The 26,502-nt window shown below is 40.5% G+C and overlaps 3 protein-coding genes across 3 annotated transcripts; 2 read left to right on the plus strand and 1 right to left on the minus strand.

The window, feature by feature from the left end:
• The first annotated feature begins 391 nt into the window (after nt 1-391).
• LOC126367668 (uncharacterized) lies at nt 392-6,738 on the plus strand. The gene is made up of 3 exons (XM_050011297.1): nt 392-2,801; nt 4,284-4,411; nt 5,212-6,738. Exons 1-3 carry the CDS (start codon nt 392-394, stop codon nt 6,736-6,738), a joined length of 4,065 nt encoding a protein of 1,354 aa, XP_049867254.1.
• Nucleotides 6,739-7,255: 517 nt separating this feature from the next.
• Nucleotides 7,256-11,871, plus strand: LOC126367669 (uncharacterized). Its single transcript, XM_050011298.1, has 5 exons — nt 7,256-9,119; nt 9,199-9,308; nt 9,417-10,445; nt 10,512-10,988; nt 11,305-11,871. The coding sequence occupies exons 1-5, from the start codon at nt 7,256-7,258 to the stop codon at nt 11,869-11,871; spliced, it is 4,047 nt and encodes a 1,348-aa protein (XP_049867255.1).
• Nucleotides 11,872-12,017: 146 nt separating this feature from the next.
• On the minus strand, nt 12,018-26,385 carry LOC126367834 (solute carrier family 25 member 35-like). Its single transcript, XM_050011603.1, has 7 exons — nt 26,041-26,385; nt 25,093-25,178; nt 24,325-24,577; nt 17,153-17,355; nt 16,376-16,499; nt 15,073-15,218; nt 12,018-12,199 (listed from the first exon to the last, which is right to left on the minus strand). The coding sequence occupies exons 3-7, from the start codon at nt 24,561-24,563 to the stop codon at nt 12,018-12,020; spliced, it is 894 nt and encodes a 297-aa protein (XP_049867560.1). The 5' UTR covers nt 24,564-24,577; nt 25,093-25,178; nt 26,041-26,385.
• Between the last annotated feature and the right edge of the window lie 117 nt (nt 26,386-26,502).

Raw genomic sequence — 26,502 nt, forward strand, 5'->3', positions numbered from 1 at the left:
CTGAAAAAGGCCAACGAACGCATCGCCGTTGTCTTGTCTTTATAATGTTGCACAAAGATACTTATATAAATCTGCGTGTATATCGTGTATATCGTCTTTTTATATCGTTTGCTTTACTACTGAGGCTAAAATCCTAATGAAAACTTTTCCGTAAGCGAAATACAGTTAATAAATCTTTTTGCTTGCATTTGCTCTATCTAATTATTTTTGTTGACTTTTGACATCTACGTGTACAGTGATTGTGCATAATATTCAAAATTTGCAGTAATATAAAAATACAAAATAAACTGTTTAAATAACAACATAAACGAAAAATATTGAAACAATTAAGTATGTTAACGGTTTAAGCACGCAATAGTGCCATAATATAAAAAAATCTGAAAAAGACTTCATGGATCTAGTGAACGTTAAAAATTCCTTATTCTTGTTCGAGGTCGTTATAGAAAGAGTTAACAGCTTTGTCCAAAGTCGATTTTTAGTGGTTAGAGGAGAATTTTCTGATATATTCTCTGTTGACCTGAGGGATCCCAAGCAAATGCACATTGTTATACCTGAGCCGCCGCCTCTACCACCGGAGCCAGTTGGTAAGAAAGGGAAGAAGAAAAAGAAACCACCTAAACCAAAAAAAGGGAAGAAAGGCAAGAAAGGTGCAGTAGAGTTGCCCCCACCTGAACCGGAAATACTGTCCGGCCAATCGGTGCTGTTTGGCAGTAGCCCGGAGGTCCTTACCCAAGCCATGAAGAGTTGGCCGCTAGTAGTGTCCCTGTGGTCAAAGGAAAACGATTTGATCTTTATTGGGTCCATTACTGTGCCATGGGATCCTGTTTTTCTCATTTACTTGCAAAAGGTTTACAATTGCGAAGAACCTCCACCCCCTGTGGTGAAGGATGACTACAACATATTTCAAGAACGTACCGCCAAGCTCATGGCTAAGATAACCATGCAGGTGAAGTTGACTTATTTGACCGATAAGGTTGTTTCGTCATTTCGTACCCTTTCAGAAGACGCTGGTGTTAGAAAAATGCTCTACACAGGTATGAACTCCAAAGTAACTTCATACATGTGCACTTTGAAAACGACGGATGAGGAATTTGAGTCCAATTGGACGAAATTCCAGAACAACTATGTTAAAGCTAAACCTATGGTACCTACAACTAAGCCAGTTGTATTTGCTGATTACAAGAATGTACCGGGTGCTCAGTTGCCATTCCTCAACGACGAAGAGCTGTGTTGTATGAACCTTGCCGATAAGCCTCCTGAGTCCAAGTACACATCACCGGAGACCTGTCCCGATATCAACTATATTTGTGACTATGTTAGGAAAATCATTACCTCCTGCAATGATAATATGCGAATGCTAACTCCTCGCCCTACCATCAGACCGAGAATTAAAGCAACTGACATTGATAGACTTTGCTACTGCAGAGAAACGAGTTGGCCTCAAGGAAAGCTTGCGGAACGGTTTAGAAGAGAAACCCAAGGCGGGCCATGTCCTATTTGTATACGAGACAAAGACGGGAAACCAAGGAAAGGCTCTATATCGAAGGTGTTTGATATTGCTAATATCCGAGGTCCGTGTGGCAGACCTGAGTGTAGAATAGCACGAGATATGCGTGCGTATATCGAGAATTTAGTTGACGAAGACAATGTAGTGGTAAACGTAGAAGATATCATTGGACCATGTGGCAGCAGATCCTGTACTCTTGTTGATAAAATAAAAGACTTTATTAACCACAGGGGCGTGTTCTCTCATGGGGGCGCTAATATTGAAGGTCTTCCCACTCAGTGTGCGTGCTTGGATCTTATGCAAAAGGCACTCGTTAGAAAAGGATCTTGTGATTCGGTATGTAGCCATGACTGCGAAGATCCCGATAGTGATTCATGTGGCGGTAAAGCTTGTCCACACAGAGAAAGCCCCAAAGCCTCTAAATCTGCAGTAGAACCAACGACGCAAGTTTACCAAGTATTCTATTTTACTGTTGAGCTGGATGACCCATCTAAACCTTCAACGCCGAAGTCGGGGGCTCAAAGTCAGAGCCAAACTCCAACGCAGGACCTAAGTCGTTCTGGTTCTCCGGCTTCTGTTCCGGCTAAGAAGTTTAAATTCTGCGCACCCGAATGTCCAACAATGGCAGATGAAGAACCAACTTGCGCTTTAGGGGTTTGTAAGCCCGGTACTTCATACAGATCTCCGACAACAAAAGTAGTATGTGTCAACGATACTTGCCCGATTAAAGAAAAGGAAGGCGTAGAGCGCGAATTGAGTCCAGCAGACAGCGATTTAGAAATAGACTTTAAAGAAATACATAATCTATGTTGTGTTAAATCATGCGAAGTCGCCGACAAAGTTAAAGACTTAATTGTGGAGGGGTATTTGAAAACGAGCAAAAAGCCATCCTGTATGGATGATGCTGTTGACCCGTGTTACTGCGCATGTGAGTGTAGCTTTAAATTGGGTGCAAAGACAACGTACTGTGCAGTGTGCGGTGGATATGAATGTCTCGGAGACGATACGAGAGCACAACCAGCATACGCTCAGCCGCACCCGTGTCCCGTGTACCACAAACTGTATGATAAGGCTCAAATCAAAACTCAGAGTCCATGGCCAGAAGATGACATGAGTAAGCAAGCGGCCGATAACGTCAGCAGCAAAGGCGGCAAGACTCCCTCGTCTAAAGGGGTAATCCAAGCGCGCTCTGCCAAAAATTTGGCTGAAACAAAAGTTGAGGCTGGAAAGGAAGGAAAAAAGAAAACGAAGAAAAAAGTAGGAAAATTCACGGCCAATACGGATCAGGGGTCAGGTACGATTTTATACATTTACTTTTCATACGATTTCATACGTAACAACGAAATAGTGTTCAACTATTAATTATACTTACTTAAATAAATGCTTATGTGCTGAACTAGAACCGATTGAAAAACATAGAACGCGTTCAACTGCTTATGTACACGAGCAAAAACCACACAAATCTTTCTAACATGATTGACCAATATATCGAAAATCGTAATTTCATATCGGTATATCTTACCCGCTTTCAAATTTTGCTTTATATGACCAATGGGCTGCTCAATCTGTTACCATAGGTACCCCAAAAGGGATTTGTATCATATATTTAATAAGTGTCTGCAAGTTGTCTACTGATTGATACGGGAGTTTATGTATGTATAAATGTAGCTACTAAATGAAAAATTTAACATTTGCGAATTTTAACTAGGTACTTGCTTAAGTAACTTACAAAATGTTAGGTAACTTTTTCTTTTGCACGTGTTAATGACGGCCGAGTTAGTCTTGATAATCAGAATAAGTACATTGCTATCAATGTAGAAATAGTACAGAACTCTTTCTTATTGGTTCACTTTGTGACACTGTCCTTTGTTAGGTCCCCGATACCGACCCCGCCGGCGTGGTCAACGATTTCCCTCATTCAGCGCTTATCGCTATCGACCCACTAGGGTCGATTAATTCTTTCAAATATTTTTCCTCTCAGACGACGCTCTGAGCCGAAGTTCGCGCCCAACTGGGCACCCTCGGGCCTGTTGTCTTAAACGTTGTACCGGGTGAGAGCCTTCAGCGCTCCCCATTTGTCCGGCCAAGTAGTTAATGCCATCTGCGGCAAATCTACAATAAGTCACGTCAAAAAAAAAACTGTCCTTTGTTTAGTAAGGACATTGCAGGCTTGAATAACTTGATTGTCCGAAAATGTAAGATGATTCCATGTCTCGGAAGACACGCTAAGCCGTTGGTCCCGGGCAGTAGCCGGGGTTTTTACTGCGGCAGTGGAGCAGCGTGGTGGAGTATGCTCCATATTCTCACCGGTTGATTGAGGGGAGGCCTGTGCCCAGCAGTGGGATGTATAGGCTGTTTATGTGTGTTTATGTCTTGTTGATTCAGTTTTGTGCTATATTCCTACTACCGCGTCAACGGCCTCTGTGGTCCAGTGGTTTGAGCGTGAGCTCCGGAGGTTCCGGATTCAAAACCCGGTGGAGACACACCACGAAAATCACTTTGTGATCCCTAGTTTGGTTATAGGACATTACAGGCTGATCACCTGATTGTCCGAAAGAAAGATGATCCGTGCTTCGGAAGGCACGTTAAGCCATTGGTCCCGGTTACTACTTACTGATGTGAGTTAGTAGTCGTTACATGAGTCATGTCAGGGGCCTTTGGCGGCTCAATAGTAACCCTGACACCAGGGTTGATGAGATTGGTAATCCACGTCACCTCATAGAAGAAGACTACCGCGTAGATGCGATTAACAATATTTTGAATATCCAAACAATAGTTTCAGGTGCCCCTCAGGAGTTTAAACATGCGCTCTACTGCAACGCAGCGCAGGGCGGCACGATAATCAAACCTGTTCCTAAGAACATGGGCTGGTTATGGAATGCCGAAGATATACCAGGTCTGAAGGTGAGCTGCCTTAAATGAGACGAATAATTTTTCAATCGCCACTTGCGTATGAAATAAGTACTTACGTAACACTTTATTAGGCTATAGAATTGGCAGGTTAACAACCGATTGTGTATTTTTTTTTAATAAATATGCTTATTGGGATTTTATTTTTGCAATACACGAGTAAGATAGATTATATAGGTCATACTCTTTTTTTTATCGACAAAAACACACACTTATAGTTGAATATATTTGCAATCTTCGCTCAAAGATGTCATAGTAACAGAAGATCATCTTGATTTTGTTTATTTTGGTAAGACTTTTTTATTTATTATTTTGTATTTTTTCTTCATATTATTTTATAATATATTTTTTTCGACAGACAGATTTGTAAACATTTTGGTAATATTTGTATTGTTCTTGCAGGTTGGAGCTTAACATCTTAGAAGAAATGAAAACTTGAAGAATTGAAAATCGTTAATATCAGATTGATTGGAATTTCATAAGTTAAAAAATAAAGCTTTCTATTCCAGTACTTTCCGTTTGATTTGACTGCCTATTCATAAATTTACTACTTTTTTTTATTATTTTTTTTGTATCTCGGACAGCTGGATACCTGTAAAGATTAGGCACTAAATAATAAAAGACGTTTTGGAACACAGATATTTTTGGAAGGACTGTTTCGCCCAGAAGCTGTGTAGTGGGTCTCCTAAAACCAGCAGGTTAAATACAACTAAATTAGATTTTATATCATTATACTTAGTCTCCAAAAAATTATAAACCTAATAAAAACATTAAATTATTCCTTAACATTGCAGTTTCGACCAAAATGGAAGCCAGGCGCTGTAAACAGAATTTTAGTGCGAAGATACAGAACAGTTAGAGAAGGTGTGGACATCATCGCCAAGAAGAAACGAGCTATGATGCAGCGAAAGAAGAAGATAGAAATGAAACCCACACTCGTAGTGAAGAAACAGGACGGTGAATACACCGTGCAAATGGAAGTCTTCAAGAAATATTCAAAAGATAGATTCCTGTACCAATACCCATACGACGAGAAACCACCGCTTATTTACACAATAGGGAAAACGGAAGAAACCAAACAAAAAATTCAAAAACAACGTGAAAGGAGAGAGCGAAGAGAAACTAGAAGAAAGAGTCGCCTGTTGCAGTCTACATTTAGGGACAAGTGCCAAGAGATCTGTTTAAAAGCATATAACCAGGCAATTGGACTGCTTCCTTTGCCCAACCCCAACAACCCAGATTGCCCATGTGATGTAGAAGCGATAAAACAACCTTCACCCGTTGTAGATTCATGCTCTTGTTCCGAAGAGGGAACCATTTCTAGCAGTGATACTGACGGAGATGACTGGATCATTGAATTCACTCCTCCTCTTGCCAGGTGGGACGCGAAAGCGAAACACTTACCTGCAATAGTAGATAATGAATGTCAATACAACTATTTAGACTTCAAAGTAAAGTTATTCGATAAACAAGGTAATCCCGTGCCACGCTATTTCAAGGGACCTGATGGCAAACAAGAGTGCAGCGATCTAGGAGGCTTCTGGAGTCCGGAACATCTATGGCTAGAAATAAATAAAGATGGATACATAGGACCGGATAATCGTTGGGTACCCGTTAATTTTACAGGACCAGATGGAATGTTTTATTTATCAGAAGAAGGCCATTTTACTGACAGCGGTGGCAAGGTGTGGAGGATTGGAATCGATGGTTATGTAGACAAGGACGGCAAATGGGCATTTTACTCAAAAAGACGAATAGATAAATCAGCAAGATCGATATCTACAATGACCGGTACAACAGCTGATACGAGAAAAACAGGAAACGCTGGGAAAGGTGCTCACAAGACTCCAGATCAAGCACCTGTTAAAGGAGTATTAAGTAAGAAACCTGCTGGCAAGACAGCAGACAGTAAGAAAACAGTAGCAGTAGGAGCAGCGCCTACGACTGCAAATACAAGTAACGAAAAAGGTAAAACTAAAAAAACAGTTACCGTAGGTGGTAGAGGGAAGGCCCCTGTAGTGATGACCGCTGCGATGGCTTATGACTATAACAGACGACAGCGTGAAAAGCCTCAACAAGATTACAATATGCAGAGAGAAGCAAAGAAGATAGCTCACTATCAGGAGATTATGCAGGAACTAAAGATTTATGACGATGTAGTTGAGTTGAGACCTCAAGTGCCGGCGAAAACCAACCGGGCTTCGAACACGGCCAAACCAGCCACCACTACGAATTTCGATAGAAAAGTTATCCAACCTTTACTTACCGCGAAATCCTCTATGATGCAACGTAGCACTGCGACTGGATCCCAGTTTATTTAGATTAAAACTTGAATATAACCACAAATAACTAGCCAGTAAAAAATACAATGGTGTAATATAATCTTATCAATAAAATATTATACTTAATAAAAATCATAGGTGCCCTTTTCTTTAGCCAGTCATCATCGTCATTATTATCCTCTTAATACGCATTTTGCTGCACTTTGACTGACCGCAGTGAGCTAGAGATATTATAATATAATATAAATTAAAGTTAGTCGATAAATAAAAGATCTAACGCGAAGACTTTTGTTTTGCACAGTGACTCCTTTTTAAATAATACATTTTCAATGCTGGCTGGATGAAAAAGTAAAATAAATGACAATATTTGAAATAAGATGGAATAGGGCCATGAATAAAGATGAAAAATTGATTAGAATGACTTTGACACTACAAGATTTTTGGCTAACAATAAAATTACAAGTTTAATTTGTTTATCCTAATAAAAACCAATATTTACAGTTATGTGGCATGAAATAGAATTCTTTAACTAATTATAAGCGCAACCGATTTAAAAATGGCTTATTCGGATTCAATGTTTTTGTTTGAGTTGGCAGTCGAGGAGCTGAAGAGCTTTGCTGAATGTAAAAATTATCGCATACTAGCAAAATTCTGTCATGTCTTCTCGCTTAGACTTAGAGATCCAAATGAAGCTATCGCGGACACCCTGCGCATGAGTAAGAAAGCGAAAAGAAAACTTAAACTTAGACAAGGGAATTTGACGCCTCCAAAAATAACCCTACCGTCAGGCCAGACAGTGCTAATTGCAAGTGATATTGAATCGCTAGTTACCAACATGATGAAATACCCTCTTGAGTTACGTCTCTATGGCAAGGAAGATCGTTACACTTTAGGTCTAGCAGAAATACCATGGAGTTCAGTCCATTTCGACTACCTGAATAATCTTGAGAGTACTGGAGGCCAACCGCCGGCAATAATAAGAGAAAAATACAAAGTCTATGATGAGTACACATCAAAACGTATTGCTGTTGTAAAACTAAAAATACAACTTACTTTGTTGAAAGAAAATATCCCCATTCCAATTAAAAATAATGACGAATGTAAAGAGTCAACAACGCACACCTCGCCGCAATCGGTATCCCGCGAAAGTGAATACAATCCGGTCGTAGAAACTGGTAACATTAAGACCTACTATAAAGGTAAACAACGAAAACCACAGAGTATCGATGAAACATTATTAAAACTGAAAGATAGTGTCGTTGACTGCATAGCTGAAAAAGAAGAAATTATTTTTATTTCGAACCCGTCGTCTGAACCTCATATCGGTGAACAGGTATATGAGCCAGAAGCTACTATCCAGAATAAAGATGATAATATCGAGAATATCGACATTAAATCTTTGTATGCTGATACTGTTATCCATAAAGAATCCTCTGTCAACGTTTTGATGAATGTTGAAAAAACTAATGATATTTTCGTAACTGAACACAATGATACCAATTTAGCGAGCTTTGTCCGTAGTCAAACTGAATTAGATAATAACAGGTTATTTGCCGTGACGAAGCATTGGTCCAGTACATCTTTAGAAATTAAACAGCGTTTAGATACTTTAAATTACATATTTGGAAATCTTGATGGTCCCTTTGGAAATAAAGTGTACTGCGTTGGATACTTTACAGTAGAGAACGAAATGGGTTCTGATAATACAGGTGCAACTACTCCAACTCCTAATACTACATCTAACAATCAAACTTCTACTAAAGAAAGCGGATTGCCTGGAAGTGGCAAGTATAGTTTTAAAATTTGCGGTAGTCAATGCAAATTGGGTAACACTAATCCCTGTTTCGAAAACATATGCTCATTGGATTTGCCAGAAGAAGCCGCTCACTTAATCAATGTAAGAAAGTGTACAAGAATGATCGAATGCGAGCATAAGAAAGAACGAGGAACTCTGTCTTCGTCTGATGAACCCATCCTCATTGACTTGTCGCACCGCAAAATAAAGGATTGTTGTGAAAATGTGGAACAGGTGATTGGTGGGATGCAAGCAGAAATGAAAGTTGGCGATGACCCTTGTTTTTGTACATGTTCTTGTACATTCGGATTCATTAAAAAGACCACATATTGCGATATCTGCGGAGGGTACGAACTAGTGGGACAAGAAGTAAAGTCAATGAGACAGGGGCCACCATTCCCATGTCCTTATTACCATAATCTGGTTGACAAAAGCAAGAAGCCAATAACTGCAGAAACTAAAAGGAAAACCTTGGTTGGTGGTACTATTGCTAGTGCCGGCCATTCTGACAAACGAGCATCGGTAGCAACCAAAAGGAGCATTGAATCCGTAAAGGAAACAAAAAAGGGAAAAAAGAAAAAAAAGGATGATAGATTCAAATTCAACTATGGTTACAAAGGTATACGTACGTATATTTTTTTTTAATATAATTTTGAACATGGTTACAAGATGTTTATAGTTTATGGGTGTTTATTTATTTGCAGCGCCTCAAATTGGGCACAGTCAATGTGCAATGCCGTGTACCGGCACTTTATATCCAGTTCCCAAACACATGGGCTGGTTGTGGACTGCAGATAACATTCCAGGATTGAAGGTACGTATGACAAATGCGAGACTGCAGCGTTACAACACAAATTGACCGTTATACATTTTTTTACATAATTATTTTTATTTTTTTAATAATTTTTATTTTTTTTATTAGACACGTCCGAATTGGCGACCAGGTGCTGCTAATAAGCACGTAGTTCGCATGTTGAAGATAGCTAGATATCCTGAGGAAGCGATAGCTAAGAGACGAAGGAGGGATACCGGCAAGAAGAAGCGGCCTCTCAAACGACCTCTGCTCATTGTGCAAAAGAAGGATGGCGAATATACAGTTACAATGGAAACTATGAAAATCTTTAATAAGCCACGGGCCATTAACCAATGTCCGTATGAAGATAAACCGGTATTAACGTACACGGTCGGGAGAACTGACGAAGAAAATATGGAACGCCAGAAGAGGAAAGAAAGAGCCAAGAGACGGCTGGAAAGAGATCAACGGGCTTTCATACAGAGCGCTTTCCACGACATGTGTAAAGAAATCTGTCTGAAGACGTACCAACAGGCGCTGGGCATCTTGCCGTTTGCTGAAGATCCAGCGTGCACTTGCTACCCTGAAGAAACGGATCCCGATAGAGTAGACCCGTCACATTCATGTTCGTGCACAGAAAGTACTATGAGCTCTGGATCCGCTACTGACGATGATGAATGGATTGTAGAGTTCACACCTCCAAACGCGTTCTTTAACCCAGCAATCAAAATTAAGAAACTAGTCAAAGTAGATACTTCAACGCAATATACATATCTTGACTACAGAGTGAAACTTTTAGACAGATTCGGTAACCCTGTTCCGAGATTCTTCATTGGCCCCGATGGGAGACAACAATGCAGCGATCTAGGAGGTTTCTGGGGACCCGATAAGAAATGGCTAGAGATTAATTTTGACGGTTATGTCGCGCCTGACGGCCGATGGGCTCCGAACAACTTCATAGGCCCATGTGGGGAAACGGTAGACGCAGAAGCTGGGAAATTCCAAGCTACAAACGGCGTGTGGCTGGTGGTGGGAATAGACGGGTATGTGGATTGTAAAGGCCAATGGCGCTTTTATCCCAAACCGAGAGAGGTCAGTAAGGATCCTAAAAAGAGTAGAAACGTGGAAGCGTGGAAGAAAGCTGGAGGTTGTAAAGAGGTGGACCCTGGTGGTAGTGGCGTGCGGATAAAACATGGCGGTTTTGAAGAAGCTAAACATGCCGAGGGAACATGGAGTTGTTTCGGCGATGCATCGCCGAGGACTCTGTCGCAGATGGGCATAATGGGGCATGGTCATGATCGTAGGCTTTTATTATCTACACTGGAGAAAATGATGGCGCAGGGTGAGGATGTCAGAGTACCGCAGACATCACAAGTACCTAGACTGGGTAAGAGAAAAGCTAGAACACCTCGCGGTGAACAGAGCCGTATGTTCACGGATCGTATGAAATGTAAACATAGCACGCCTTCAGAGAAGGGGATCATGGCTGTGGATGATCGTGGCCATAAGACGTACTTTAGACTGAGGGATCACAAGAACCCTCGACCTAAAGATAGGCTGGTGACGCTGGGTAAAGAGGGCATCAGTGTGAGTTCGTTCCACGTGCCTTGCTTCAGCTCGTTCATCAGCAGCGAGGCGGCGCGCCAGCAACAGTACGAGCACATTCTGCGACATAACGAACGTATCATGCAGAGCACAGCCGCACAGACATTTTAAACACATTTGCTCAGTGCCCAAGTTTGTTATTTTGGACGTTTGAATTTGTGTAGTACTTTATAATGCCAGAGTTAAGTGCAAGTTATATTTGGCATGTATAAGTGAAATTATGTAACGTTATAACTGTAAGGAAAATGAAATTGTATAAATAACAAAAATGTTTACGTCTTTACGATATCTTATTTTACAATACTTAGTACTTGATTGATTAGTTAGTATGAGAAGTAAGTTTTTTTTTCTATTTATTCTGATTCTGGTTTTAGTTTAGATCATAATTTACAAGCATACTTTAATATTGCAGGCTCCATACGGTTGGCGTCCGGGCGCAATATCCAAGCGACTGCTGCAAAAGTTAAACCAAGCCAAACTGAACAGGTCGATTGTTGCGCGTATCAAGCGTACAAAGAAGCTCAAGAAGCCCTCTTCTTCCGAGGAGAAGCCAACACTGATTGTTGCCAAGAGGAACGGAGAATACATCGTCGAAATGCAGACATTTGATGAAACTAGCGAAGGCAAAGAACCTTGCAAGCCTTTGATATACAAGATTGCAAGTGCCAACAACGAAGAAAAGATAAGGAAGCGAGAATTAAAGACGCAGCGGTTGATTGATAAGACTGCAGAAAAAATTTGGTCTGACCCCTATCATCCTGAAGTATGTGAGACAACCTGCTTGAAAGCATACAAGCAGGCGATAGGTCTTCTTCCCTACGACCCTAACAATCCGGAGTGCATCTGTCCTGAAGATATGCAGTCGGAAGCCACTGAAGAGGAAGAGGTAGTCAGTTATGAAGACGACAGTTCAGATTGTAGCTCCTTGGACGTGGATTGGGAATTGCATTTCACGCCTCCTGGAGCTAACAGAGTTTGAATCAGCAGTGGGTAGTGTCAAAGGCGAAACGTTGTTTTTAAATGTTTTTATAATTAGTTATATTTCTATTTTTTCTTTTTTATGCAATGTTTTGCATGTTTTAACAGGATAAATGAATTAAAATGCAATAATATCGGTAATCTTTCTTATTTAACAAAGTAATGGTTTAATACGTCCCATATGACTAGTGAGAGAGTAGTGTGCGGTGCCATTCTAAAATATAGCGGACCGATGCCTTTGAAGAGGCCGTGGAGACCTTCTGTCTTGTAGATCTTGCGAAGACAGTCGAAAAGTCCGTTGTAAAGAAGACCACTGCTTGTAGCTGCGCCTAGAATTATATTACAAGTTAGCTATTGGTTAAAACGCAGTGTGTGTATACAGGGTGTTAGTGACATCGTAACGAAAAAAAAAATGGAACGCCTATTTTATTGTACTAAAAACGATGGTGGGTGTTTTTCTTGTCGCAAATGTTTAATTAAGATTTTCAATTTTTACTGTGCCGCAATGTAAGTCGAACAACGCGCCACACAGGCGCTAAACTTACGCGCGGCTACGTTACGCGTGTGAGATACGATGTTGATATCTAGGTAGGAGTTTTCATTCTCTTGTATTTAGATGCTTAGTAGTGGTTCAACGTTTAAAAATGTTGTTTGTTGAAGTAGAACACCTACTGCCACGATTTTTCACGCACGGTACCTACCTACCAGTTATTAAAACGTTCCTAACTTATTAACAATAAAAACCCTACTCTTGCCTTACCTTATTTGTTATTCCTTCGGATGAAGTACCTAGGTAGGTACCCTAGAACATGTCACGTCACGTAGGTATGCAACATCGCGTTTCCTCCGCGGTAGGTAGGTATCACACGCACTCACAAACACAACACCTTGCTCTTTAATAAACATCAACAATCTTCCATACTTTTGCGCAGTAAATGGTCTATGATCTATCATCATAGTCGACACTACTCATTTACAGAATGAAACAAACACTCACAAACACGAAAAAAATATCCTCGAAAAACATCACGCGATTCGGGTCAAGCTTAGTATTCGACTGAGCGGAAGCGCGCGGCGGCGTTAGCGCAAAGCATCAAAGGCGCCGACTAAGGGCGCCGACGACGCACCGGCCGCGGCCGCGTCGAGCCGACGACTAGAGAGAGAGAGAGAAGTATGTTTATGGTGCAAGTGACAGAGAAAGAAATAGTATCTGTTCGTATGCCTACTTTATTGGCGAGCGTTGCCCTTGACCCGTGCGCCGGCTATTCACCTGCGCATAGCTGAAGTTGTAGATACGTTATTATTATTATTGATGACATTGATAAAATTTAATAATTAGTAATTTTTATTTGTTTATTTTAAATGTGCGTTCTATGCAGCTTAAAACACAATATGGGACTGAAAAAAATCTAATTTTTTTATGAATTTGGCGACAGGAAACTTCACTTGATACCTATCAACTCAAAGAAATACCTAGTATCTGTTCGTAATGCCTACTTTATTGGCGCGCGTTGCCCTTGATCCGTGAGGCTATTCACGTCCGAGTATCCATCAAGACAGATCAAACAAGCCCTAACTCGGAGGTCTTGCGTCCCAGGATCCTTTAATTATGTCTTAGAACCTTCTTGGCCTATGTGGTCCAGTGGTTGAGCGATGGGATGCGGAGGGTCCGGGTTCGTATTCCGGTGGGGACATATCACAAAAATCTGTTTATAAGGCCTTTGGTTGGGACGTTACAGGCTGATCACCTGATTGTCCGAAAGTAAAATGATCCGTGCTTCGGAAGGTACGTTAAGTCGTTGCTCCCGTCTACTAGGTACTTATGTAAGCACGTAGCCGTTACATGAATATTGTACACAGAACAGGATAGGTTTAATTAGTTCTTTACTGATGATTTAACAATGAGATTTAAAACTACGAATAACTTAGTACTTAGTACCTCGGTACGGTACCAACATGTAACAAGAAAAATAAGATCACTCCACTCGGACAATTTTTTTCTTTGAACATGCCGACATTGCCTACGCGGCGGAGTTGCCGAACTATCGATAGGTAGATTATCAATTGTTGAACTTGAAAATTGTCTAAACTATCGAAAGTAGTGATAGTACATTTAGATCGATACTAGCGATAGTACCGATAGGTCTTGCTTTGTAACAATAATGGGTATTGATCTAAAAGATTTATTTATTTTCGATTTTTGTGTAGCGAGGTTTTGCGTAGGTACTTACATACTAAGTTGGTGGATGGTTGACATAGTAGGTAACTAATTACCTAATCTGTGGTGGTTGTGTTAGTTGGTTGTTAGTTATTCTAATGACAACAAAGAATACAATTATTTACTGTTTCAACTGTTTTAGGTAGATAATGGCCCCGATTCCTATGAGTAAATGAATGAATAACCCGGTCGAATCAAAAAGGTATCTCGCTGGTAACTTAATTCTGTCGGTTGTTTTAGATTTCTGCTTAAAATTGACGTGTATTCCATAAATTTTATGCCTGTTGATTATCCGTCCATTTAAGAATAAGAATAAAATAAATTTATAATTTACGATAGACAGAGAAAGAAATAGGATCGGTTCGTAGTGCCTACTTTGTAGGCCGCGCCGCCGCCGCGCCACCGCCGCGCCGCCGGCGTGCGGCGCGGGGCGCGCGGAGCGGGGCGTGCGGAGCGGGGCGCGCGGCGCGGTGCGTGTGGCCGTTGACCCGTTCGAGCAGCTGTTGTCTCCATTACATCGAAAATTTTCGATAATTTGTCATTATTGTTTTTTTTATTGAAATTTGGGTTCTATGCAGCTAAAAGCACAATATGGAATTGAAAATAATTAAAAACAAAACTCAAAATTTCATGAATTTTGCGACGGAAAATTCCACTAGATATTAACTCAGAATCATGGTCTGAATCATCCCTTTCAGTATTCGTTACGATGTCACTAACACCCGGTATACCTCAGTTCATTTTCAATTAAGTGGACATAATTTCTAGAAATGGTCTTTATAAGAAGTGGTAATTTCTAGAAGTGGTAGAAAGGATCTAAGTAGGTCCTTGCAGAGATTTAGGAAAAGGCTCTCACAGACAACAGGCCTGAGGATGCCCAGTTGGGCGCACCTCGGCTCAGGGCGTCGTCTGAGAGGAAAAATATTTGAAAGTTTGACACGAACCGACCAACTTTATTTTGTAATGGATTATGCATTCGCTTACCTTGGTTGTAAAGCCGAACTGTGGCGACATCCAAAGGGCATACAGTAAGAGCCACGGCGATTCCACTGATGCAGCTCGCTAAGAAAGCCAGGGCGAACGGAGAATTCTTGTCGCAAATGTTGTGGTTGATTAGTTTTTCTTTTGTGCTGGGGGATATAGAGTTGAGTCAATGTTTAAGACCCTGACTTCGTTCTGACGGTATGGTGGTTAATATAGAATCCCACGAACACTCCTCTTCTATCATGTGGGTTGTGGGGTGGATTACCAACCCCATCAACCCTGGTGTCAGGGTTACTATTGAGCCGCCAAAGGCCCCTGACATGGCTCATGTAACGACTACTAACTTACATCAGTAAGTAGTGACCGGGACCAACGGCTTAACGTGCCTTCCGAAGCACGGATCATCTTTCGGACAATCAGGTGATCAGCCTGTAATGTCTTAACCAAACTAGGCAATCACAAAGTCCACGAACACTAATAATATAATATTTTATACTTTTGCAACTGAGAAATATTACTTAATTAAATATTTATTTACTATTATTATTATTATACAGGGTGACTAGGGTGGGTATTATTATTATTATTTGTATGTCGTTTCCATATCTCGGGCCTATGGAGTCCCGGACTTTTTGAAGGCGTGCGTGGGGCCGAAGCCAACACGTAGAGGCCCCTTAAGACAATATATATTATTATTATTATTATGCAGGGTGCAGGGAAACATCGTGATGAAATCCACATTCCCGAGAAATGCATTTTCGGAGGTATTCACATACCTATACATACTAACCTAATACCATACTAACCTAACCTAACCTGTATGTGGTGTGGAGTTTTTTGAAACCCAGGGAAGAATGGGCGCAATCCATACGGTGGCTACTGGGAATAAAGGATTATGTTTTATCCCGGTAATGATCCTTAAGGGTATGGAAAAAAAATTGACGCGCACGGTAAAAAATAATAATTTTGATTTTTTTTGATATCGAAGTCCATGCGGGCGGTAAGCGGGTAGTTGCATATTAATAAGTCACAAAGCTCCAAAAAGTTTCTTGCTTTTTCATAATTTCCTTATAATAAGTACTTATTAATAATTAATTAATATTGCACACTGAGGTGGCTCGTCAAACGTCACACAGAGAAGGTAAAGTTATAAAGTAAGAGAGAGACAGATAGAGTTTTCTCTCTTCTCCTTTGTTATTTCGCCGTCCCTACTAGTTATTCGTTGGGAACGGCGATGTGTACGTACGCTTCTTGTTACCTAAAGTTCTCCATATAGGTAAGTAAGTAATGAATAAATTCTTACGCAGAGAATGTCGTAAGTTGCGCGGCGCTGCCGATGGCGAGACGTATGCAAATCGCGTTGACGCCAGCGAAGAAGCCACGGACACCCTCGGTCTTATAGATGGTGGAGATGGCATCCATCATGCCTGTAGAAAAATATACTTAAGTTGTATACTTGTTGATTAATACCGACGTATCGTCAAATTATAATAAGTAATATCGGGAGCAGTCAGTTGTTAAAATGACAAAAAAAATATATTTAAGTATTCTTTTTAATGATCCTTTGACGGCCTCTGTGGTCCTATGGTTGAGCGATGTGCTCATGTTCCAGAGGACCCGGGTTCGATTCCTGCTGGGGACAAATCACAAAAATCACTTTGTGATCCCTAGTTTGGTTAGGACATCACCGGCTGATCACCTGATTGTCCAAAAAGTAAGATTATCCGTGCTTCGGAAGGCAAGTTAAGCCGTTGGTCCCGGTTACTACTTACTGATGTAAGTACGTAGACGTTACGTGAGTCATGTCAGGGGCCTATGGCGGATCAATAATAACCCTGACACCAGGGTTGATGGGGTTGGTAATCCACCTCACAATCCACACGATAGAAGAAGAATGATCTTTTGCATTGGATGAATGATCCTTTAGTTAGAGCTACACCGTGCTATGGAGGGCACGTAAAATTGCCGGTCCCGAAGGCCCTGCGAATAGCCTCAATAGATCAGATCAATGGTTTGGCAGTCGCTTCTGTAAAAAAAACCAGATCTGTCAATACCTTCAGGTTAGGTAAACTTTACTCACCATTATACCTATGCTGCCTCCCCACAGCAATACTAGGATGGGATGTCGCCTGTATCCTGGTTTTTATCACGCACAATGGGTTGGAGACCATAGCACCCACGTACCCGCTCACACCAGCCCAGAATGCAGCCTTGTATACACTGATTACGCCTTTTCTGTTCCGAATCCACCCCCTTTCATCTGCCATGTGGTACAGGCCTAATCTGACGACAACAGTGGTGTTAAAAAAATGGAGGACGTGCACGAAAGAAGTCCCGTGGACGTCAATAAAAAATACTATACTAGCGACAATGAAACTATACTAGCGGCGCCGTGGTCCAGTGGTTGAGCAGTGGGCTCACGATCCGGAGGTTCCAGGTTCGAATACCGTTGGGGACATATCACAAAAATCACTTTGTGATCCCTAGTTTGGTTAGGACATTACAGGCTGATCACCTGATTGTCCAAAAAAGTAAGATGATTTCCCGTCCCAGTTACTACTTACTGATGTAAGTAGTCGTTACATGAGCCATGTCAGGGGCCTTTCAATAATAACCCTGACACCAGTCCTGATGAGACCTGAATATGGTTGATGAGGTTGGTAATTCACCCCACAACACACGATAGAAGAAGAATGAAACTATTTGACAAGTCCTAATGCAGTTTCTTCATCTTATTTGTGTTTTTTTTTTGAAACGGGAATGCGACACATTTGTTGAGAAGTAAGTAGTTATTCTATCATTCGACTGGAAGGAAGTACTTTTTGACGATTAAACCGAATTTTGTATTTGTGTGTTTTTTGACTTTAAGAGACATGCAAAAAGAAAATACGACGTCACTAACTATAATAAACTTTCAAAATCTACGTACTTACTTAAGTACTATTAGAGGGGTTCAGAAATGAGACGATAATCCATGGAATAAACTTATTTTTACTCGCACTGAATTTAAAAATACACTCCGCATACACGATGTTTTTCTAAATCTGACAATAACGGTTAGACCGCCTGTTTTATCCAGTCCTCACTGGCGCCATCTGTATTTCTTCAGTAGTATTACGGTTGCGTTGTCAACGCCATCTATTCGTCTTCTACGTAGTCCCATCGCGAACCAGTAGATGGCGCTGTTATTTTGGATTACTTCTTATAGTCGACCATCCTGATGAAAATACGTCCTCGTATTGTCTTGACTCAAGTAGTCTGCTTCGCGTCTGTTCTTCTACTTGCTTGATGTCAGGATTCATGTACACCACTCATTTTTTTTTTTTACTGGAGGTAACCTCGAGTTGCATCAGACTTGTGGAGCTTTGACTTATCTGGTCATGTTTCCATTATATCTGAGGTGATCTCCCTTATCGATGCTTCTTTATAAACCGCAGTCTCAAACCTAACTGGTCTTAACCTTTCTGGCCATAAGCCCATTCTAACTGAATAGACTCACGAGACTGGGTATATGCCTCAAACCTGACTGGTCTTAACCTTACTGGCTATAAGTCGATTCTAACTGAACAGACTTATGAAGCGTCAATGTAACCTGATTTTTGAAAAGCCCATAGTCTCAAACCTAACTGGTCTTAACCTTTCTGGTCATAAGGCTATTCTAACTGAATAGACTTACGAGACTGGGTTTACGTCTCAAACCTGACTGGTCTTAACCTTACCGGCTACAAGCATATTCTAACTGAACAGGCTTACGAGGTGACAATGTAACCCAATTCTGAACAGATCATGGCCTCAAACCTAACTGGTCGAGGGTGTATTTTAATAATAAAAGATTATTTAAATTATTTGTTGCAGACGTGTATTAACATTTAAATGTATTTGATTAAATTATAAATCGAAAAGTTTTAATTTTAACCTTAATACAAAACAAAATATAATCAAATAATTATAATGGTATAATTATGACTGCAGTTATATTACAGTATCGGAACAAATTAAATCACAATCTAAGAAAATACTATAATAATAATATAATAATAATATTTATTTTAATAATAATATTTATTTATTTCAAATAGCCTAATACACAATTAATTATCATTCTATCGTTATATAAAGTTATATTTATTACATATCTCAACCAAATTACTTAAGCTTCAGCGTCAGAATCAACACTATCATCGTTATAATCAGAATCCTCTTGAATCAGGAATGGTTTCATCTTATCCCCGGCAACAACATTTCGATATTTACGACCCCGAGTATTCAATGATTCCACCCGGTAACGATCATTCCCCAAAGAAGCGGTCACCTTATAGGGCCCTGCATACTTGTCAACTAACTTTCCACTGGTTATACCTCGTTTCAGAATTCTACGTTCAACTTGAACAAGGTCATTTACTTGAAATTGGATAGCTGGGATGCGGTTACGATTGTAACGTACCTCCATTTGCTTAGCAGTTGATCTCAACTTTTCAGCAGCTGTCCGACGATTCTCGCGAATATTATCGTGATCATACTGATCTAAACTCGGAACATCTAATGGAAAACGTGGGACAAACCCAAAGATCAATTCAAATGGGCTCTTACCGGTCGAATTATTTATGGTACTATTAATGCCACGTTGTACTTGAGGAATGTATTCTTCCCAAGTGTCATGTTTATCTCCTATACAAGCCGTAAGAGCTTGTAAAACAGTGCGATTAACTCTCTCGACCTGTCCATTAGCCCGTGGACAGGCCACAGCGTTCATTATATGTTTTATTTGTCTATTTGTGCAAAATTTTGACATTTTATGACTTGTGAAACACTTGCCTCGATCGGTAATAATACGCGAGGGCGTACCGAATATCTTTTCAAACAAAATCAAAGTAGAAAGAACGTGCTCGGTCTTAGTATTAGGAACTGGTTGAAGCCACGCATATTTAGAAAATCCGTCAACGACTAACAAAAGATAAGTATTGGCTCCCTTGGATTCACAAAACGGACCTAAATGGTCCAAATGTATTGTTTCGAAAGGCATATTTCCCTTATTTATTGCGTGTAATTGACCTCTCTGCACCCCAGTAGGTTTCTTTGAAAACTGACACGAGATACAGCTTTTGACATATTTTGTAACAAATCGTCTTAATTTTTCAAACCAGTATTTTTTTCGAATTAAGTTAATGACCTTTTCTTGACACATATGACCATTGTCGTCATGAAAAATCTTGACAACTCGCCATCGCACAGATTTAGGAATAACAATTCTTTTCTTGCCATCAATAAGTTTACAAAGTTGTCCATCGACTAAACAATAACCGTCCTGAACTGCGTTGTCAACATTACTCGATTTTAAAGTTTCTATAAGCGCATTAACTTTAGGGTCCGCGTGTTGCACCGCCGTAACCCATGTCGTTTGTTCTATGTGTAATATGGTGTCTATTGGGTTTCGGCTGAGCGCGTCGGCATGTTGCATATGTTTTCCGGGACGATAGATTACCTTAAAATCGTATTCGAGCAACTCTAACCACCACCGCCCTATTCGTGGTATCATATCGCGCTTAGTCCATGTAGTACTTAGGGCGTTACAATCAGTAACGACGGTAAACTGCTTCCCTAATAAATAAATGCGAAATTTTTGTAAACTCATCACCACTGCCAATGCTTCAAGTTCGTACGAATGGTACTTACTCTCAGCGGGAGTGGTCTGTCGACTGGCATACGCCACTGGTTTAAATTGACCATCGGATTGCTTCTGCATAAGGACGCCTGCGATACCCATGGATGAAGCATCAGTGTGCACCTGAACGTCTAAATTTTCATCGAAAATTGCTAATACTGGTTGCGAAATTAAAGCTTGTTTGATATCATTAAAGGATACCTCCTGGGCTTCTGCCCATTGCCACGGGGTATCTTTCTTAAGTAATGTTGTTAGGGGACGGGCTCGCAAGGCAAAAGACTTAATAAATCGCCTAAAATAACTAGCCAGCCCTATGAATTGTCTCAACTGATGAACTGACTTTGGCCTGGGAAAATTTTCAACGCTTTCTAATTTTTTTGGCGATGGGCGTATTTCACCCGCCGTGATATCGAATCCGAGGTATTCTATTTGGGTTTTAAGGAAAGCACACTTTTCCTTTCGTAGAGTCAAGCCGGCTTCCGATATAAGTTTGAGAATTGATTCGAGTCTATCTAAACCTTCGACAATCGTACTGGAATAGCACACAATATCGTCTAAATAGGCTCCCGCGAATTTAAATCTGAAGTCGCCTAATAGCTGATTAATTGCGCGTTGGAAAACGGCTGGCGCATTGGAGAGCCCAAATGGCATACGACGGTATTGGTACTGTCCAAAAGGCGTAACAAAGGCCGTGTACTTTCGGCTATCGGGATGAATCCATATTTGATGATATCCGGAACACATATCTAAGGTACTAAAATATTTTTGCCCCTTTAATCGATCCACCTGGTCTTGTATCAAAGGAAGTGGATATCGATCCTTCCGAGTAAGACTATTTAAATGCCGATAATCAACGCACATTCGTTTTTGTCCGTTCTTTTTCGTCACGAGGAGAATACGACTCGCATATGGTGAGTTGCTTGGTTCGATGACGCCCTGTGAGAGTAAGTCATCTATGATCTCCTTTACCTGTTGTTGTTCTGGCAGAGATAATCGGAAAGGACGATAATAAAACGGTGTAGTACTAGTTAATTCTATAGTCATCTCTATTTTCGACGCTCCAATCCTACCCTCTTTCCCCGCAAAGCAGTGTTTATATTTATCTAACAACGCCTCAAGTCGTGCTTTATCACACCCGGTCAAATCTGTATTAAAATCCTCAGTTGATAAAGATATTTCCGCTCGAGCTATACACTTATTTGCATATAAAGTTATAGGTGTATATACATGACTCATGACTTTTAGGTGTCCACAATTATTCCGCATTTCTACAAAACCCGGCAAAATATCTAATTCCATACCCGGTTGGTGATGCTGGGAGTATCTTACGAATATTGATTTGCCATCACTGTCATTATTCGAGATTTTAACGGGTACATCATTGAGACCGCGATGTATGACAGTATCATTAATTAATGATAATTTCAGAACGTTGTTTACCGTTTGTGGCATGGAGGGTAGTTCATCAAAATTGTTTGTTATGTTATTGCTTTCGACTACCTGAGAAATTTCGTTATCAATGTTTGCTATTGTAAGCTCGTTAAATGTTTTAGTCACAACAATGTTTGGCTGTTCCGTGAACGGTCTACCGATGATCATGTCAGTATCTTGTAACCCGTCTTCAACTACCAGAATAGGGACAATAGCCGAAGCCTTGTCTAGCGATATGTGAGTTATCAATTCACCTACTGGTTTAATTACACCGCCCCCGTACGCGCGAATGCAACGCGACGACCCTTGTGTATAGTGTAGTCCTACATTCGCAACAGCACTAGCGGTTATAGTATTACACGCACTCCCAAAGTCGACATAAGCGGTTAATGAATTTTTATTAACAATCACATTTTTATGGTATTTTCGATCGTTTACATCGTCGTCTGACAGTTTAAATAGTTTTGGTGGTTTACTTACAGATTCCTTTTTTGATCGGTAACACTGATCGGTAGTGTGACCCCACCTGTTACAATTTTTGCATTGCCTGTCTTCTTTACACTCTTGCAACGTATGCCCGTACTTTGAACACTTATCGCAACGTTTAACATCTGTTTTATTACATTGTGATGAATAATGACCTCTGGCATTGCACTTGTAACAAGTGACGTCATCTTTTTGGTTTGTTCTCCTAATTACCGTGGTTTTTGGCTTCTCGAAAGTACTCTGACTAACTTTACTTCTATATGTATAAATGGTATCGGACGCAACATCCACCAAATACCCCAATAAACTTTTAGTATCACGACAAGCCGCGCCACGGGCGCCAGACTTCAACATCGGTTCATTCAGAGTAAAAATTATAACATCAGCAATTACATGATCAGGTTGATCACACTTTTTACCAAGAGACAACTTTTTATAATAAAAGTCCAAGATGTTTTCATTGTTTTCACGTTTTATCGTGACAAAATCATATAGTTTTGCAGCTAAACCGCGTCCTTCGGGAAAATTAGCTATGAGCTTTATTTTCCATTGTTCCCATGAGAAATCAATGTCTTGTTGGGCGTCGAACCACAGCCGTGCGTTTCCTGTTAATTTAGACGTCATTTGATAAACTAAGAACCGTTCATCCCAATTATAAATTTTAGCAAGTGACTCCAAACGCTTCAACCAGGCTCTGGTAGTCATTTGGTCAGTATTTCCACTAAAAGCTGGAATGTTTTCCGACGCGGGTAACATTTTATGTATTTGACCTTGACTAAACGTGCAAGACACTGAAGTATCCTCATTCGTCGTCGCTGTATCCGCCTGTAAGTCAACTGGCCCCGGCGTGGCTATGCTTAGCGGCGCCGCCGACTCCAAAGGCCTAGGAGATATTGGTATATGTGGGGGTGTCATACTCACGGAAGGCCCGCGTATCGCATTAACACAATTTCTGGCAACTTCCCCGTGCAAATCAGACGATGTCGGAACTGCCTGTGACGTACTTGCCCCGGAGCCCTGTTGTACCGTCGATGTACTTGCCGACGCGACTATTTTCTCCAACATCCTCTCTAAATTTTGAAGTCGACATTCCACACCATCTTTATCAGTTCGACGCCGTTTACAAGATCGATCTCGAGATCTCTTACCTCCGCCTCGATCCCGCGTTCTCGAGCGCGAGCGCCTTCCCATTTCAGGTCGTCTTGTGAGCTGGGTTTAATCTATACAAGATTGCGAACTACTTATCCGCGAGATCCCACTTCTGAACTATTAGAGGGGTTCAGAAATGAGACGATAATCCATGGAATAAACTTATTTTTACTCGCACTGAATTTAAAAATACACTCCGCATACACGATGTTTTTCTAAATCTGACAATAACGGTTAGACCGCCTGTTTTATCCAGTCCTCACTGGCGCCATCTGTATTTCTTCAGTAGTATTACGGTTGCGTTGTCAACGCCATCTATTCGTCTTCTACGTAGTCCCATCGCGAACCAGTAGATGGCGCTGTTATTTTGGATTACTTCTTATAGTACTTATTAAGAAAATTCAAAAATGTTACATTCACTTTCAACAAGTTTTAAATCGATGATAATTACGTTGAATAAATGATTCTGATTTCTGATTATTACTAAATAAGATTTTGCACTTTTTAACGGCCTGATAACTAACCTGATACCGTTCATAGTGAACCCCAACAAGACAGCGGGCGTGAGTCCTCTCTGCAGCGCAAATGCACCATCCGTCCGCGCGATGACGTAGAGCGCGTGCAAGGTGCCTCGGTACTGCGCGCTGGTATCCTTGCGCGCGCGCATCTCCCCTTGCAACTGCAGCCGCGTCTTCACCACGTCCATAGGGTTCGTTATAACAGTGGCGCCTGCGCCAGCCAACCCACCGATTACGAAGTCCATTTTTAGTTGTTTGCCTATAATTGCGTCGTGTAAGGTTCAAGATAAATTATAAAATTCTGATAACTAAATAAATACAGATCTAAAACTAACGAAAAACATTTTCTTTAAATTATTTATTATCAAGAAAAACGTAATAATAAGTTCGACATTTTATCACGTTTTCCTATGATGTCACGGTGTGCTTTTTCATACAAATTCCATAGTATTTTCATGCTTTGACGTTTAGTAAAAAATAACTGAATTGACTAAGTAGTTGGATTATTGTAGATTTGCCGGTTATATCATTTATATCTATATATCTTGGCTCTCATCCGTTACAAAAATTAAGACAACAGGCCTCCAGGTATCCAGTTGGGCAAGAAGCTGGGCTCAGGACGTCGTAATAGGAAAGCAATAAGCGTCGAATGAGGGAAATCAGCTACGCCGCGCGCCGGAGTCAGTATCGGGTCCTGGATATAATGGGCCATCAGTTTATAAGGGATACAATCCCTCTCTTGGTTATAAAAAACTGGAAGACCTAGGCACTCACTCAAATCCTGTGTTCTTTATGCAATTTGCTACCCCTTCTCTGGAAAGACAGATGGCTGGTGACGCCCAGAAGATGTCTATTTTGACCTGTAATCAGCATTTGACTGTCTTGTATGTGGGTTGGTGGATTACCAACCTCAGCAACTCTGGTCTGGTTACTATTGAGCCGCCAAAGGCTCCTGATATGGCTCATGTAATGACTGGTATATATATCAGTAAATATCGGTATTTTTACTGATTATCATTACCGAACTTGAAGATTTGACAGGTCCGGTTTTTTTACAAAAGTGACTGCCTGTTTGACCTTCCAACCCGCGAAAGGGAAACCAGCCTAATACAGTGTTAAGTCATATACCTCCGAAACGCATTTCTCGGGAATGTGGGGGTACTATTAGAAGCTATTACTAAACTATTTATATATTACTGATAAGCGTAGCAAAACGTAGCATGATTAGAACGACAGCAGCCGGATCTGCACGACAACCGTGCCGCGAGCGGCGCGAATTGTATTGAGCGCTTCTTCGACCAATAAGTAGACGTTTAACGTCCATCTACGTAGATAGCATTCGTATCCTTTATTGGTCCAAGCGCTCGATATAAATCGCGCCGCGCACGGCATGGTTGTCATGCAGACCCGGCAGGACAGATATATATATAGTACTTACATCGCCTAGTGCGAAGGAGACGAGAGATATGTCACTCTAATCGTGTTACTTTTTATAAGGTAAGTATAGTAACCAGAACCAACGGCTTATCGTACCTTCCGAGACACTGATAATTTTACTTTCGGACAATCGGGTAATCAGCCTGTAATGTCCTAATCAAACTTGGGATTACAAAGTATTTTTTGTCATTGGTCATAGGGATTCGAATCCGGGACCACTAGTTCTGTGACCGCAATATAATAGCACTTATGCAAAAATTAAAAAAGTATCGATAAATAATTTACCTTTATTCCAATTCGTTACAGAATCGGGATCGTTCTTGAAAATTCCAAATAACATTGTAATTTATTTATTAGTATTTGATTATGATATTTCCAATGATTCATTATTTTGTTGTTTGTAATTTAAAATAATATATTTCTTTAGTATGCATTATCATCTTGGATCCACCCACTAACCAAAATACTGGTTGTATAAATGTAAAAATAAATGATTACATAAGGATTTGTAAAATAAATAAAATATCTAAGTACTTATTCGTGTTATTTACACTAATATTAGAATATTAGACGTATTTTACTTTTAAAAATATTCTCTTTGTAACTGAAAAGAAAGAAGATTAATATCACAACACAACACATTTCACTAGATAGTGACGTAACGAAATTCCGGAAAATACTGCATTGGCAAATGTCAAACTCCGTCACGCGAACGAATCTGGTACGTCATACCGTGTTCGATGATTA

The sequence above is a fragment of the Pectinophora gossypiella genome, chromosome 6, assembly GCF_024362695.1.
Source record: "Pectinophora gossypiella chromosome 6, ilPecGoss1.1, whole genome shotgun sequence".
In the NCBI taxonomy this organism is placed as follows: Eukaryota; Metazoa; Arthropoda; class Insecta; order Lepidoptera; family Gelechiidae; genus Pectinophora; species Pectinophora gossypiella.

What these genes read in the sequence shown, in the direction of transcription:
- LOC126367668 (XM_050011297.1), top strand. Translation starts at nt 392, where the DNA reads ATGGATCTAGTGAACGTTAAAAATTCCTTATTCTTGTTCGAGGTCGTT. An exon ending in CAATACGGATCAGGGGTCAG is followed by an intron (nt 2,802 to 4,283) that starts GTACGATTTTAT and finishes TCCAAACAATAG; the next exon opens with TTTCAGGTGCCCCTCAGGAG. An exon ending in AAGATATACCAGGTCTGAAG is followed by an intron (nt 4,412 to 5,211) that starts GTGAGCTGCCTT and finishes TTAACATTGCAG; the next exon opens with TTTCGACCAAAATGGAAGCC.
- LOC126367669 (XM_050011298.1), top strand. Translation starts at nt 7,256, where the DNA reads ATGGCTTATTCGGATTCAATGTTTTTGTTTGAGTTGGCAGTCGAGGAG. An exon ending in CTATGGTTACAAAGGTATAC is followed by an intron (nt 9,120 to 9,198) that starts GTACGTATATTT and finishes ATTTATTTGCAG; the next exon opens with CGCCTCAAATTGGGCACAGT. An exon ending in AAGCTGGAGGTTGTAAAGAG is followed by an intron (nt 10,446 to 10,511) that starts GTGGACCCTGGT and finishes AAACATGCCGAG; the next exon opens with GGAACATGGAGTTGTTTCGG.
- LOC126367834 (XM_050011603.1), bottom strand. Translation starts at nt 24,563, where the DNA reads ATGGACTTCGTAATCGGTGGGTTGGCTGGCGCAGGCGCCACTGTTATA. An exon ending in GAGGCAGCATAGGTATAATG is followed by an intron (nt 16,500 to 17,152) that starts GTGAGTAAAGTT and finishes ATTTTTCTACAG; the next exon opens with GCATGATGGATGCCATCTCC. An exon ending in CAACTTACGACATTCTCTGC is followed by an intron (nt 15,219 to 16,375) that starts GTAAGAATTTAT and finishes TATATCCCCCAG; the next exon opens with CACAAAAGAAAAACTAATCA.